The sequence below is a fragment of the Columba livia genome, chromosome 3, assembly GCF_036013475.1.
Source record: "Columba livia isolate bColLiv1 breed racing homer chromosome 3, bColLiv1.pat.W.v2, whole genome shotgun sequence".
In the NCBI taxonomy this organism is placed as follows: domain Eukaryota; kingdom Metazoa; phylum Chordata; class Aves; order Columbiformes; family Columbidae; genus Columba; species Columba livia.
Genome location: NC_088604.1, coordinates 29041463 through 29056462, shown reverse-complemented (window position 1 = coordinate 29056462; position 15000 = coordinate 29041463). Strand labels below are relative to the sequence as shown.

The following is a 15000-nucleotide window of genomic DNA, read 5'->3' as shown; positions in this document are numbered from 1 at the left end:
CAACTGGATTTCATTGTCCTGTGTTATTTTGTTCATTTAGTCTTTTGCTTTTCTAACAATCCCATCCAATGCCGTTTTTTTAACAAAAGTCTAAGAATAGATTGGTAATGGTGACAGAAAAAATGAGGAGGATTGAATGGATTCATGGACAGAAACAATGGCAGGAAAAACTTATTAATCCATTTGTCTTGTGGAATTATACTTTCTGGCTTTCCCTTGAGTAGAGCAGTTGGAGTTACTGTTTTGCTGATTTCCATGCTCCGGTCCAGTAATGTAGGTAGGTCAGGAGCACTGATTCTTGTCAAATGTGCCCAATCAAAGGAAAAAAAAAAATAAGATAAGCATCGATATATTGCCTCGTCTATGAGTACTGCCAGGGTACAATATTTGTATTGAAGTATAACAGGACAGGTAAATACTAAATTGAATGAGAAATGATTGGCCAATCCACATCATTTCATGTTGCAAATAGTCTCTTACACGTGGACTAGTACCTGTCAATGGCCTGATTCTGAGGAATGGCCTTCTTGGCTTTTCCTATTAGCAAGCACCAACATCTGCAAGTTGCAATGTACTTTTAGTTACAATGTTGCAATGTAATTTGGTTACTATGGTGATGAGGGGTAGCAACAAATTCACAAAAGGTTCTTTGAATGTCCTCTAACACGAAAGATAAATTAATAATATGTCCAAAAAGCAGATCCAATTAATTTTGCCTTATTGGAAGAACTATTTCCAATGAGCTGAGTGATAAAAAGGAAATTGTGGTTTGACCCTTTTTATCTTAATGGAATTTTCTTGTTTTGTTGCATCAGCTGTTGTGGTTTATAATAAAGTGTTGTATCTGGAACTCCCGGTAAAAGTTGTTCCACATACATACTGTTGCTCTGTATAGGTAGTCTATGTTGGTAAGAAAATTATTACAGGTTCACATACTCAGCTGTTTGTTTTGAATGAATTAGCTGTGTTTACCAGGCAGTTTACAATTCTGAGTTAAAACTATTCTATTTACCATTTCAAAAGTATGCATCATTTTGTAAAGTATAATTTATTGTTTTATGAATGTCTATTTTTAATTCAGTTGATTCAAGTGACTAGCAAAATGTGGAATCAATACCTACTACTACTACAGAATAGATTTATTATGAAGTTAATGTTATTGCTACAGCAAGTTATTGAAAAATTCTTCTGATGTAATCTGTAAATACGTGTTTATAAGGTAGTTTAAATCAGAGCAACAAAGTACAGGATATGTAAAAAGTATATTTGCGAGATAATTTTCCAGAAGTAAAGGGAAGTAGATTTTTAGCTGCTGTAATTCTGCTGTATCTTTGATGTTGCAAAATTAAAAAGAGTTAATTGTCCAAAATACTTATGTAGCTCATAACTGTTGATGTATGCAAGCAGATTAGTAAAACCCTGTCTGGGATTACCATGACTGACCAGAACCTGGGAAACTAATGGACTAACCTGGTTTTGGCTGGGATAGAATTAACATTCTTCCTAGTAGCTAGTATAGTGCTGTGTTTTGGATTTAGAATCAGAATAATGCTGATAATACACTGATGTTTTGGTTGTTGCTAAGTAGTCAAAGACTTTTCAGCTTCCCAGTTCACACCAGGTGCACCAGAAGCTGGGAGGGGGCACAGCTGGGACAGCTGATCCAAACTTGCCAAAGGGATATTCCATACCATATGACATTGTGGTCAGTATATATTTTGGGGCACCTCTTCTCAGGAACTGGCTGTGTATCTAGTTCAACGAGTGGTGGGGTGTTGCATGGTGCATCACTTGTTTTATGTATTCTTTTATCATTGTTATTATTGGTAGTATTAGTGTTTTCCTTTTCTATCCTATTAAACTGTCTTTATATCAACCCACAGGGTCAACTTTTTTTTTTTTTTTTTCCAATTCTCTCACACCATGGGGTGGCTGTGTGGTATTTAGCTGCCTGATGAGTTAAACCACAACACTGACATAACATGTGAACATGTGAAGTTGCTGAGCTTAACAAATAACTGAGTAAGTGGCTGACAAAAGTTACAGATAGTGATTGCACCATCAGCGATGACTGGGTGACTGGATTCCACAGGCAGTTAAAGGGAGACTTTTGTGAGAGACAGGAGAACTTCACAGATAACTGGGGACTTATAAGGAATTATTTTCTTGCAAGGACCTCAGAATTTGTATAACCATGCCAGTAATCCCACAGAAAGACAAGATTATCTAGTTAACCACATCAGAAGTACTGAATATGTGTTCAGAAGTACTGAATGTGTGTACAGAAGTGAAAAAACTGGGACCAATAGGGACAAACAGTTAAGGGTAGTTTATCTAGAAGAATAAAAGGCTGAAGGAAGGTAGGGATCAAGGTGGACGGAAGAAGTACTAATATGGGGAAATGTGGAGAAAAGGTGATAAAAGGTCTGGCTAAGTGTAAGTAGCCTGGGGCTCATTACACTTGCCTGGCTCAGCCCTGCATCTGATAACAGCAGCCTCTTCACTGTTTCTGTGTTACCACCCTTCCTAGTGGGCAGGGGTTAAACTGGTCTAGCCAGCAATTAGAATGATACCCAAATCTGGAATGATTCAAGGTCTGAGCCAGCAAGCTGGCAAGAGGTCCAGAATCTGGGTATACATATCAGACACACTTAAAACCTGTGCTAATATTTGAGAGATCCATTAATATGGGTTTATTTGTGCATTTAGAAACTGAGGGAGTGTCTTGTGTTTGCTGGTGAACTTCAATACTGACTAGGCTGAGAGGAGGAAAAAGTTTGAGCCATTGTTGCTGTTCAAGCCGTTTGTGTTGATGTGTTCCAGGGAAAGACACTGCTCTTCATGTTGATCCATGTGGTCATTGTGTCTCTGTTGTGTCTGTGTGTATGTGCACATATACACACATGATTGTAGATGCGTCTACTGAGAGTACATTCAGCTTCACTACTGACTGGATCCATAAACAGGAAACCTCCCTCTTCAGAGTCTGCTGGGACTATGGTTCTAGTTCTCATCCTTCATTTGCTACAGATGAGTTTAATCACTCCCAGATACTTCTACCACGTTTATTTGCCATAACAAGCAAAACATAGAGTAATATTTTAATATTTCTTTGCTTTTTAAATGGTGAATGTTCACATGTGTTTGAGTCAGTAAATGTAGCTTCACAGTGTAGACAACTTCAGAAAAACACAGTAGATAAAAGCCTGTCAATCTCTCCTAAAATTAAAAAAAAAAAAAAAAAGAGAGAGAGAAATAATAACGAAACATAACATAGTGACAAATTAATGTTTACAGGTAGCATATCAAGAATCATAATTCACTCAAACACTACCTACTTTTTAATGTTTATTTCTTTTAGGTCCATTTTGTGAGGAACCTGGTGATCCTTGTGCATCTCACCCATGTGTGAATGGGGGTATATGTCAATACAAGCAGTCTGGTTATGTTTGCGATTGTCCTACTGGTTTTCTTGGTCACAATTGTGAAATTGATATCAATGAATGTTCTTCAATGCCATGTCAGAACCGAGGTACATGTATCGATTTGCCAAATGTAAGTATAAACTTAGATTCCTGTTTGAACATAGAAACATAGAGTCACAGAATCATCAAATGATTTAGGTTGGAAGGGACCCTTAAAGGTCATCTAGTTCCAGGACTTGTACTTTGCGTACAGGCACATCTTCCCTCAGATCAGGTTCCTTAAAACCCTATCCAACCTGACCTTGAATATTTCCAATAATGGGGTATCCACAACTTCTCTAGGCAACCTCTTCCACTGTCTCACTACCCTCATTGTAGAAAATTTCTTCCTTATACCCAATCTAAACCTATCCTTTTTCAGTATGAAACTTTTGCCCCTTGTCCTGTCACTAAAGGCCTTGGGAGAAAATCTTTTTTCATCTTTCTTATAAGTCCCCTTTGTATATTAAAAGGTCACAATGAGATGTCCTCAGAGCCTTCTATTGTCCAGGCTGAACAACCCCATTTCTCTCAACCTTTCTCTACAGCCATTTTTGTGGCACTCTCCTGGACTCACTCTAACAGTCCGTGTCTTTCTTGTGCTGGGTTCTTAGAGCTGGACACAGTATTCCAGGTGGGCCTCCTGAGGGTAAAGTAGGAGAATCACCTCCCTTGACCTGCTGACCACACTTCTTTTTATGCAGCCCAGCATACAATTGGCTTTCTGGGTTGCAAGAATACATTGCCAGGTCATGTCCAATTTTTCACACACCAATATCACCAAGTCCTTCTCCACAGGGCTACTTTTAATCCTTTTGTCATCTGGTCTGTATTGATACTGGTGACCACCCTGACCCAGGTGCAGGACCTTGCACTTGTCCTTGTCAAACTTCATGACTTTCACATGGGTCCACTGCTCAAATCTGTCAAGGTCCCTCTGGATAACATCCCTTCCTTCAAGTGCATCAACTGCACCACCCTGCTAGGTACCATTTGCAAACTTGCTAAGGATGCACTCAATCTCACTGTCTATGTTATTAATAAAGATATTGAACAGTACTGGTCCAAATAGGGGCCTCTTGGTGATATCACTTGTTAGTGATCTCCATTTGGACACTGAGCTGTTGATTACAACTCTTTGGATGTGGCCATCCAGCCAATTCCTTATCCATTGAATAGTCCATCCATCAAACCCATAGCTCTCCAAATTGACAACAATGACATTGCGTAGGACAATGTCAAAGGCCTTACAGATTTCAAGGTAGATTACATCAGTTGCTCTTCTCTTATCCATCAACAAAGTCACTCCATTGTAGAAAGCCACTGGATTAATCAGGCATGATTTTTCCCTTTGTGAAGCCATGTTGAGTGTTTCTTATCACCTCCCTGTCGTCCATGTGCCCTGACATAGCTTTGAGGAGGAACTGTTCCATGAAAATGTCAAAACATTTAATTCTAATGTAACTTTTAAAATTGACTTTGCATGCTTCATGAAGACACACAACATTGTCTGAATGTGCAGTTTTTCTAGTATTTGTAGAATTAAAAACCCCAAATTCCTCATTTTCATTTCAGTTGCTTGGAGGTCACTTAGGAAATTACTGAAGTTGTTTTTTTTCTGTCTATAATAAAATCTGACATAAAACATGATACATCAGTCATCTTTATTACCTAGTGTTTGTTGCCTATTGTTGCTTTTCCTGTGGTATCTATCTTTAATTGTTTTGTTTAACCTATTTTCTTTTTTTTTAATAATATATAATAAATTACTGCAGACTCACAAAGGTTTGATAATAGTCATATCTCCTAGTATTTCAAACTGTGATGTCAATGTTCTTTCATTTACATGACTACTGCAAATAGCAGTGGTTATACAGAACTAAAACACTGAAAGAGTTCAAAAGCTCAGTTATTGTATACCAGTGACACAGTCACAGAAAGAGACATCTACATTACCAAATAGATAGATTTCAAAATTATGTAATCTGTCTAAATATTACCTCTAGCAGATAAACTAGCATGTACCATTTTGTATGATCATTTCTATAGAAAAACAGGTGCAGTGGTTTGTTTCACACATGTAGAAATCTCTCAGTAGATGTTAAAATAAAGTTCCCTGATCATGCCTTTAAGACCAATCCTGAAGAAACACATGAACTCTCCCGATTTCACTTGGGCAATAAAACTCGATATATTTTTCCTTTACTCTCTAACATTAAAAGGCCCATAAAGAACATTATTTTCAAAAGAAAATAAAGTTAAGTTTGTCACTTCCCGTAAGTACTTTATAAAGTAACTTACTGTTCTCACTGTGTACATTATAGATTGCAAAGACTGACAGGTGTCTTTCACCATCTTAGAGAAGTGTAGTCTCTAAGTTTCATGTTGAAGGGGAAAAAGGATACAAATCATCTTCTTTCCTACTCAGTGAACACTGTTTGGTACCTGAAGTACCTTGTGCACTGTTACAGCTTGGTAGATGCAAACATTACACTGGAACAAAGTCAAAAATGAGGAAACAACGTGAATGAATTATAAAATAGTCCCTTCTTGATTCAGTTATGTAATCACAAAGCCAGCCAAATTTAGAGCTGGTATATTTCCAGCTAGCAAACCCAACTTGAGTATAATCCGTGCCTATTCCACTTGTCCTTTCCACTTGTCCTAAAATATGTTTGTAGCCTATTTGGAACAAGGATTTATTTTTTCTTTCTGTCTTTGTAAACTCTTTAACATGATGAGACCTGTCCTAGTTGGACTCTCTGTAGCAATGGAAGTAAACATTAATTTCTGTATTGCCTTAGTTACAACAAATAATTATCTCTAATTTTCTTCTTTTCTCTAGGATGTGGCATGTATCTGCCTGCCAATATTCACTGGCAGATTCTGTGAGAGAATACTGAATCCATGTGAATTGTTGCCTTGCTTAAATAATGCAACTTGTGTAGCTCAACAGCTGAATTATAACTGCCGGTAAGATTAGAAAATAATTTATTTCAGTAGTTTTTTCAATCACTTTATGATATCCCACTTCTTGGAGAAAGAAAAGACATCATCAGTCACAGACAACACAGAAAACTATAAACCTTTATTCTAACAATTTTTTATTTAATTTCGATGCCATACTGTGTTAATCTTGAAAACTCTTAAAGTGCTACAAAAAGATTTTTTAAAAATGTAGGGGTTATAAATTGTTTTATCATTAATTCTGTAAGATAAAATACATAAATCCTGACACACCGATGACAAGTGAGACACTTAAACTGCATGTACCACTCTCATTCAGGGTGTATGATATTTATGCTATGTTTCTGAAAGCATAAGACAACTGTGTTAATTTGTGTTTCACAGACATGCATTAGCAGGTCTTAAACTGATCCTTCAAGCAGCATATTAAAAAGCACTCAGTTCCTAAAATCCATACGATAAATTATCCATTTGAAAATAACAGAAGTAACCCAGGAGGTATATAATTTCATTCTATTATAAATAGTTTTTTAGATATTTTTCTTAGACGACTAAAGAATACAATTCGTACATTTCACATTTGATTGGCTTTTATCTGGCTACCTGAAGTAAGTTCTGCTAAGTATGACTGAAGTGCAATAAACAACTTTCAAATTTCAGGATATTCATAAAAGCAGAAAATTGGAAGCTGTAGTACACAAAAGCCTGAAGATACATCATGATTGAACTTAGAAACTGCAAAATACATAACAGAAGTATAGAACATGAAGTCGTGGTCCATCAGAAGAGATTTAGTTGAGAAGTCTCTAAATCAAAATATGAGTAGAACTATGTTTACAATTTTCCCAAAGAAGATAAAAATATATTCAATTTTATTTATACTTACACCTAAATACATACATACATATCTACATACAAACATATACACAGAGTTAGATATTCCCATATAGATTTGTAGACCACAGAACAAGTGTTTTTATTTTCCAATACTTTAAACCAAGATATAAGCTGCTAATAATTTACCATTATATAGCCAGTCTTTTACACAATATGTTGGTGCATGAATCCATGTGAAATAATTCCTGAAGCTTAAATTTCAAAATATGCATAACACGAGCAATTAATATTGAGATGTAGATTACCTTTCTTTAAAAAAAAGGCCTTGTGTGCAATAGAGATGGATTAATTTACCATTTCACAAAGCCCTGGTAGAAATGGTCTCTACCATGAACATCATTGCACCATGGAAACTGGTTTACAAAAATAACTATGGAAAGGCACAGTGATTTGACAGTCTTTCCATTGATATATTATGTGGCAATTAGAGTAATTATTTATATCAATATAACAGAAAGTGAAAATAGGTAATTAACAACCAGCTTGGCATCCAAAGAAGGGCAACGAAGCTGCTGAAGGCTTTGGAGCCTGTCTTATGTGGAGTGACTGAGGGAACTGGGGTTTAACCTGGAGAAAAGGAGGCTGAGAATAGCATGGAGGGTTTTGGTCTGCCTAGTAGCAATCAAACAGGTTCAAGTTGCACTAGGGGAGGTTTAGATTGGATACTAGGAAAAATTTATTCACTGAAGGGTTTGTCAGGCATTGGAACAGGCTACCCAGAGAAGTGGTTGAGTCACCATCACTGGAGGTATTTAAAAGACGTGTAGATGTGGCACTTAGGGACATGGTTTAGTGGTGGACTTGGCAGTATTAGATTTATGGTTGGATGTGATGATCTTAAAGGTCTTTTTCAGCCTAAACAATTTTATGATTCTATGATTTACATTGATTATCAAGAGAATCACTTAAATTATGTGGTAAAGCTAGGTACTAGCAGCATTGGTTTTGAATTCAGATGGTACAATTCTGTTTACCACTAATATCAAGCATTAAGATCTTATTAATACCAGTGGTGCTTGGATTTTAATTTTAATATTTGTGTATTTTTCATGCATTCAGTTTTGCTATCTCTAAAATACCTATTTCTCGAGACAGGCAAGAGACATTTGTGGAGAGCTAGTTTGAGAAATGGGATAGGTTATAAGCTTATTATTTTTAACACTAAGAATGTTCTAAAAAAGGGAAATAACACCCTACAGAGAACACTGTGAATGGAGCAATGAAGAGTCCCTCCCTCAACTTTGTACAACATTAAATGCATGGCTTTGTACATACTGTTTAAGTAAAAACTTCAGATAGTATTCAATTCACATAGTTTTCCTTACCATCTAAGCTGTACACCAGACTTTCTTTGTGAAGAGAACAATTCCAGAAATTGTCTCATTTCTTCCAGAGAGAAATATCCAGGACAGATGAGATGAAGCACCTTCCAGAGATTCTGAATTTTCTTTGTACAGAGAACTGGACTGATAACTGGACTGTACAGAGAATGGACTGATGCCATAAACTAGATATTAAAACTACAGACTTTTGACATTAAATAAATAATCCAGCATTGGACCTTAGTCCAATTGGACTCAGCTTTGGTTTTGCCATTCAGGCCCTGAAGGCTTCAATTTGTGACTGCAATATTTTTTAATATTTATTGTTAAAAAAAAAAATAAAATTATTTCCTCATTTTTTGTGAAAATAAAATCAGTTTTCTACCAGTTAATCCAACATATTAAATAAAGAAATGCAAATTCTGTGTATATTTATGCCTGTATGCTTGGAAGGAGGCATTTAGGTGAGAGAAAGCATTTTGAGGGAATATGATGTATTTTTCACAAAGAGACCGGATTCAGTAATTTGGTTGTGAGAGCTACAGTCTTGTCAAAGTCAGACTGCTGAAATATAGAGGAGGTGCCGAGTTTTAGAGAGGGCCAACAATAGGCAGGTTTTACTGTTTGTCATGGAGACACCCAAAAAGTCAATTTAGGCAGGCAACAAGCTCCAAACAGATTTTATTCCAACCAGAGCTGTTTAGCAGAAACCAACTACAAATGAGTTTCATCCAAATTATTCAGCATTCTGATAATGTTATACAGGTTTGGATACCTGTTAGAAGTTCAATTACTACACAACTAACTTAAACTCAAGGTGATCATATCCCAAAAATTCCAGAGTTATGTTTCAAAATGTGCATCCTCCCACTCTGTGGCCAAGTGAGGACTCTTAAGGGTACACTGTGTGCTTACCAGGTTGGTAAGGTGTCTCAGTCTCCAGGGAAGCCAGTCTAGGGAGGAAAAACTTTAGCTGCATATCTGCTGCTCAGAGGAAGACCAACTCAAAGAGGGTTTCTGACAGGCTCTATTTATAACCTAGTTGACTCTGAGCTGTGGTCATTTATGGTAGGTACCAAGAAACTTCTCTCAACCAAGGCATCTCATTGGTCAAAAGGCCTGTCTGTTGACCAAGGGGCATATGCATGACCATAGTGGCCCATCAGCCTGGAAGTTTCTGTTGCTCTCAGGGTGGAAGGGTACGTCTGCCATATTGTTTTTAGGATTCAAAATCTGATTTATAAATGTCAGTCTTGCATTAGCTAGTTAAATAACGCATGATGTCAGAATGCCTACAGGAACAGTTGTTTAACAGTTTCAGTTACTTTTAAGTCACAAACTTGTAAGCTTTCTGGCTGTGAGTCATGTTTTAATTCATTTTACCCAAAGTAAACCTGCCATTAATGAATTTGCTTTCTTCAGGAGGTTTGGAGCTGCTCATTCGAAGTTTTAAATAGAGGTTCTGTTTCATTTTTGGTAACAATTATCAACTACTGTAATTTATGGCTATGTCTAGTTACTCCACCAAAAAAAAATGCTTGTGTTTAATTTCGTGTAATACTACTATCTGACCTACTTTTACAGAATTAAAACATTCTAAGTAAATGTAATGGCTTTGGCTGACATGCATATAAAAATTCAACTAATAGCTGATTTGACTTTTAATCTTTTTTTGTTTGGTTTGGTTGCCCCTATTTTGTCTGTTTCTCCTTATGCCTAAGCTGCATCCTTTTTATATCCATCATCATCTCAGCTTCTATCTACTTATACTTTCTTCTTTGGGAAAGCAATTATTTTCCATTCTAAACGTAAAACCAAACAGTCTCAACATAATTTTCTTCACTTCAATTGTGATGCATTACTATCTTGTATCTTTGTTCTATCCTTTCAGTCTTGTTATCATACACAGCTTTGTGCTAAGCAGCTAATAGTAGCATTTTTTTCTTAAATGTTAAAATTTAAGGTGAATTCAAATAGTTAGTGAACAAAGATATCCATCACAATAAAATCTGTTTGTTTACTTTTTATCTTCTTCTGTTATCCTTGTTCTTTAGGACAATAAAAAGTCACAAATATTGTGAAATGGCATTCTGGGAAAATTTGTTCTGTTAGTGTCATCTTTCGAATGTCACTGTCAACTTTCTTGCTGTTAATTTACTTTCATCTTCTCTGATACTGGCATGTCTATTGCAAAGCACCAACAAAAACAAAATAGTAAAAACGAGCAACTATAAAAATTAAAATAAGGAATTTCTGAAAGAGTCTTACTAAACTACTTATTTTATAAAACAGTAATGGATTACTAAAATAAATTAAACCAAGAAACCCAGGAAATCTTTCACCTGATTTTAGGTCATATGTAAAAACACATCAATAAAACAAACATAATTGAGTTGCTCAGATTTGGTTTTAAGTGTTATTTAAATATAGAATTCTAATAAAAGATTTTTTTAAAAAAAATTACATTCCTTTCATATATATATAAATACAATATATGGATGAATGGTGCTACAATATAAAGGACAACAAATTGCTATCTGTGATGTGGGTAATTTTGTTTAAAGGGAAAAATAATTATGTAACTATCTGATATCTTTGAACATGCTGGAATAAAAGCAGCTAAGTATTGTGAAAAACTCCTTTTAGCTATGATAAGTGAACTGGAAATCTGATTAAGAATAGACTTTGCAATAATATTAATTCCAAGTAGTTGAAATTGAAGCTATATAATTATGAGATTTACAAAGAATAACTTTTCCAAGAGCAGGGTGAGGATTACGTAGCACATTATTACTTGCATAGTGTCCTTCTTTGGCTTTGTCTATACTAGCATCAAAGAATGAAACTATTTAGAGAAAGTTTTCCTATATCCATCTCCCTCTGTCCAAATGGTCCTGTGCATGGACTGTGTGGATGATCTCCAGTGGTTTCTCATCAAATCCAGCTGTTTAATACTTTATCGAAAACTAATATGTGACTTAAGATTCTGGAGATGCTAGAGGGCATAGCCATATCCACTGATTAGGCATCTTTAACTGATTTAGTAAATATGGTGAACATCAGATACTTTCAATTGAATGTTGTTTCCTGACCATTTGGTATTGAAAATATACCCTTAACTTTTGTATGCTACATAACTGTAAGAGGCTTCATGCATTCTGAAACCAGGAATGGCATTATTTTTTAAAATGGGTAAACATAAGCAAGATGACTGAATCTCATATCCATTTGAAGCAAGGTCATAGAAACAGAAGCAATTCTGTATCGTCTTTGTGATTTCCAGCTTCTGGGCAGAGTCATTAGATAAAGTACTCCTCAGAAAATAGCTAAAGAAACTTCTCATCTGTTACTGTTGGTTTCCTTCACAAACACAAATTTTCAGCTAACTGGCCATTTCCTTTCACTTCTACTTAAATTTTTTTCTTTCCATGCTACCAGAAAGATTAGATGGCACATGTCTGTAGGGACATGTAGAGTAAATTTGACAGGGATAATGTATCAATCAAAACGTGGAATAGAGTTTTTGCTTTTTAAAGCAAAGAGAGATTTTGCTTTTTACACATTTTGAGCACAATATAGATATTCAAATATTTTTCTACACTGTTTCATTATTGCTTTTGAATAAGACTTGTCTACTATCTGTTTGAATCTCATTATTTTTTGTGTATATAGTTTTTTTTTTTTTCTTAAACACTGGAGGGCTAGGTAAGGATTTTCTTCTACTAATGACAAGTGCTGACATGAAGCAGAAGAGATGTCTGCAGTTCCTTTTACCACAGAAGACTTATCCACAACTTCATTGACATCACATGGAACTAACAGTCAAAAAATAGAATGCTAGTTTTCTCCATTAAAGAAAATGCTGAACTACAATTAAGCAAAACGAAAACCAAACATACATTGCCCTCTTCACAGGTTCCTTACATTTTTTCTTATATACCTAAGCATTTCATTATTGACTACGCTTTGTTAATCACTAGTAATGATTGATGGTAACTATTTTAAACTTAATTTATTGTCATAGTTCTAATTGTGCTCTCTGACGGTTTAACTGACCCATCCTAACAGATTTCAAAATCCTCATTTATAGCTTTTTATTAAATACTACCTAATTTGAGATTAGTTTTTGTTTCCAGAAGTTTATATGAAACATTGGTATTAAAATGTTTAGTCGATGAAAAGGAAGAAATTTATGGAGAAGCAAAAATATCCAGAATCATGCAACTGATTTTTCTTTGCTTGAAAATACATTCTGTTTATTTTAAATAACATATGAGGTCTGGTTTCTTACAGTAAGAACATTATTTAATAGAATTATGGAGTGTAATTAAATACAATTAACTTTTAAAATGCAAGTCCTGTAAAATACACTGGTGTATTTGCAGCTGCATGCCAGGATTCACTGGAAAGAACTGTGAGGAAGTAATTGACTACTGCAGGCTGCTCAGCATCAACTGTCTGAATGAAGGATTGTGTCTTAATATAATTGGAGGATTCACAGTAAGTAATTTAATACAAGTTAAACTGATTCTCTGTTCCAAATTATAAAAGATTCAGATAAGCAGAACTTCAAACGCATTCATTACCCTAAGAGGGACATACACTTATGTGTTTGTTATTTATTTAAATCATGGATGATTCACTTGGGTACTATGGATTTTTTTTTAGTTTTCTACTGAGACTGTGTTTTGTAGTATATCAAGTAAGAGAACTGAAGAGTATTTTTATAGTAAAATGAAGATATAACTAATTGTAGTCCAGTGCTAATATCCACATAGATTACAATCAGCTATATTGAGGCCTTTAAAAATGCATTGCTTGAATTAAGTACATTGTTGTTGATATTGTTTTAATCAAAATCAGTAATTTAAACATAAGCACATTTGAACTTAATACAAACTTTGAGGCTTGATCACAAAACTGCAGTGCAGTGAGGTTGATTCCAACTCATAATTTGAAAAAAAAAACCAAACATAATTCTCAAAATGTTGATAGCTCCTGAAAATGTTCAGCAAGATCCATCATATACCAAGATTCTTCTGGCCATAGCTTGTCAAAAGAGAGGAAATAGTTTCTCCAAAGCAGTAATAGGGAACAAGTTAAAGATTACTGTGAACAACCACTCACTCATTCTGCAAATAAAAGGAGATGATCACAGAGTCACAGAATGTTTGAGATTGGAAAGGACCTCCAGAGGACATCTTGTCCACCACCATCCACAAGCATGGCTACCTAGAGCCATTTATCTAGTCCTACTCCACTTATCTGTTTAGTTGTTCAGACAAAATATGTTAGGATTACTGTTATTCCTTACTTCAGGGAACAGGAAGAGCAGTGTACCCTGTGAGGGAAGGAGAACTGGAACTGAGAGTGTGCAAAGCCATCAGAGACTATGTCCTCACCAACAAGGGGCACAATCCCTAAACACCCACAAGAACACAGTAGATCCACAGATTCATCCAAACACCCAGTGATCACCAGAAAAAATCCTTAGTGATGAAGCAGGTTTGCAGTCAAGTTGGGTAGTGAAGTCAACAGATCAGAATCAGCAAGGTATAGAGCTGGATACAGCCATACTGGCAAAATAGCTCTGAAAAGGATCTAGTGCAAAGGTTTGAGCTCAAATGAAGCTCATAAGTAAGTGAAAGAACGTGTGGACATCTCAGAGGCAAGTTCTGTTTTCACAGTAGGATGATTCAAGATGACAGTGCTGGGTCACATCAGAGCTGACCGTGAAAACACAGTCAAACCTGTGACAAAAGGGCAGGAAGTCATCAAGGAAGAGTCCAGAGAAAGATGATTATAGGCTGATCAGGCCAATTAGAGCCTGCTGATGTATTCAAGGTCCAGACGGTTGCTCTGAATATTTCTTGCATGTAATTATTCATTCAGTCCAAATACCATTGCTTTGCTTGTAGTCAAAAGCTAAAGAGGCATTGATATTTTTACCCCAGTGCTTCCCACCTGATTTTTTGTGTTTTCTCTTGTTCCTCGAGTCTTACCTGATCTGAAAACTGCTACATACAGGTGATCAAGGATTGTTTCTCCTATTTACTTATAAGAACAAAGAGAAAATAAGCCTCCAGTGAGTTGTTCAAAGTGGCCAGCCCATATTGTTGCACCTAGTCCTGTGTCCATGTTCTAAGTCAGATACTGTTGTGGACTTCTAAAGTGTCACTAAGAAACAAATTCGTACTGCTACTGACTGCATTACAGTCTCCCAATTGCTGAATCTTGTCCTTTCCCTTACTCCCTGGTCTTAATTGACCTGTTATTCATTCAAATACTTGCACTTCCGCAGGTATATAATGAGATATATAACAGTGCTGTAATAAGAATTCTATTTAAGA

At 35.7% G+C, this 15000-nt stretch overlaps 1 protein-coding gene across 1 annotated transcript in view; it reads left to right on the top strand.

Moving 5' to 3' along the window:
• Window positions 1–15000, top strand: part of EYS (eyes shut homolog) — an 870368-nt gene that overhangs the window by 134408 nt on the left and 720960 nt on the right. The window contains exons 4-6 of the mRNA XM_065056200.1: window positions 3362–3555; window positions 6310–6437; window positions 13036–13150. Coding sequence (XP_064912272.1) covers window positions 3362–3555; window positions 6310–6437; window positions 13036–13150 — 437 coding nt within the window. The remainder of the gene's footprint in view (window positions 1–3361; window positions 3556–6309; window positions 6438–13035; window positions 13151–15000) is intronic.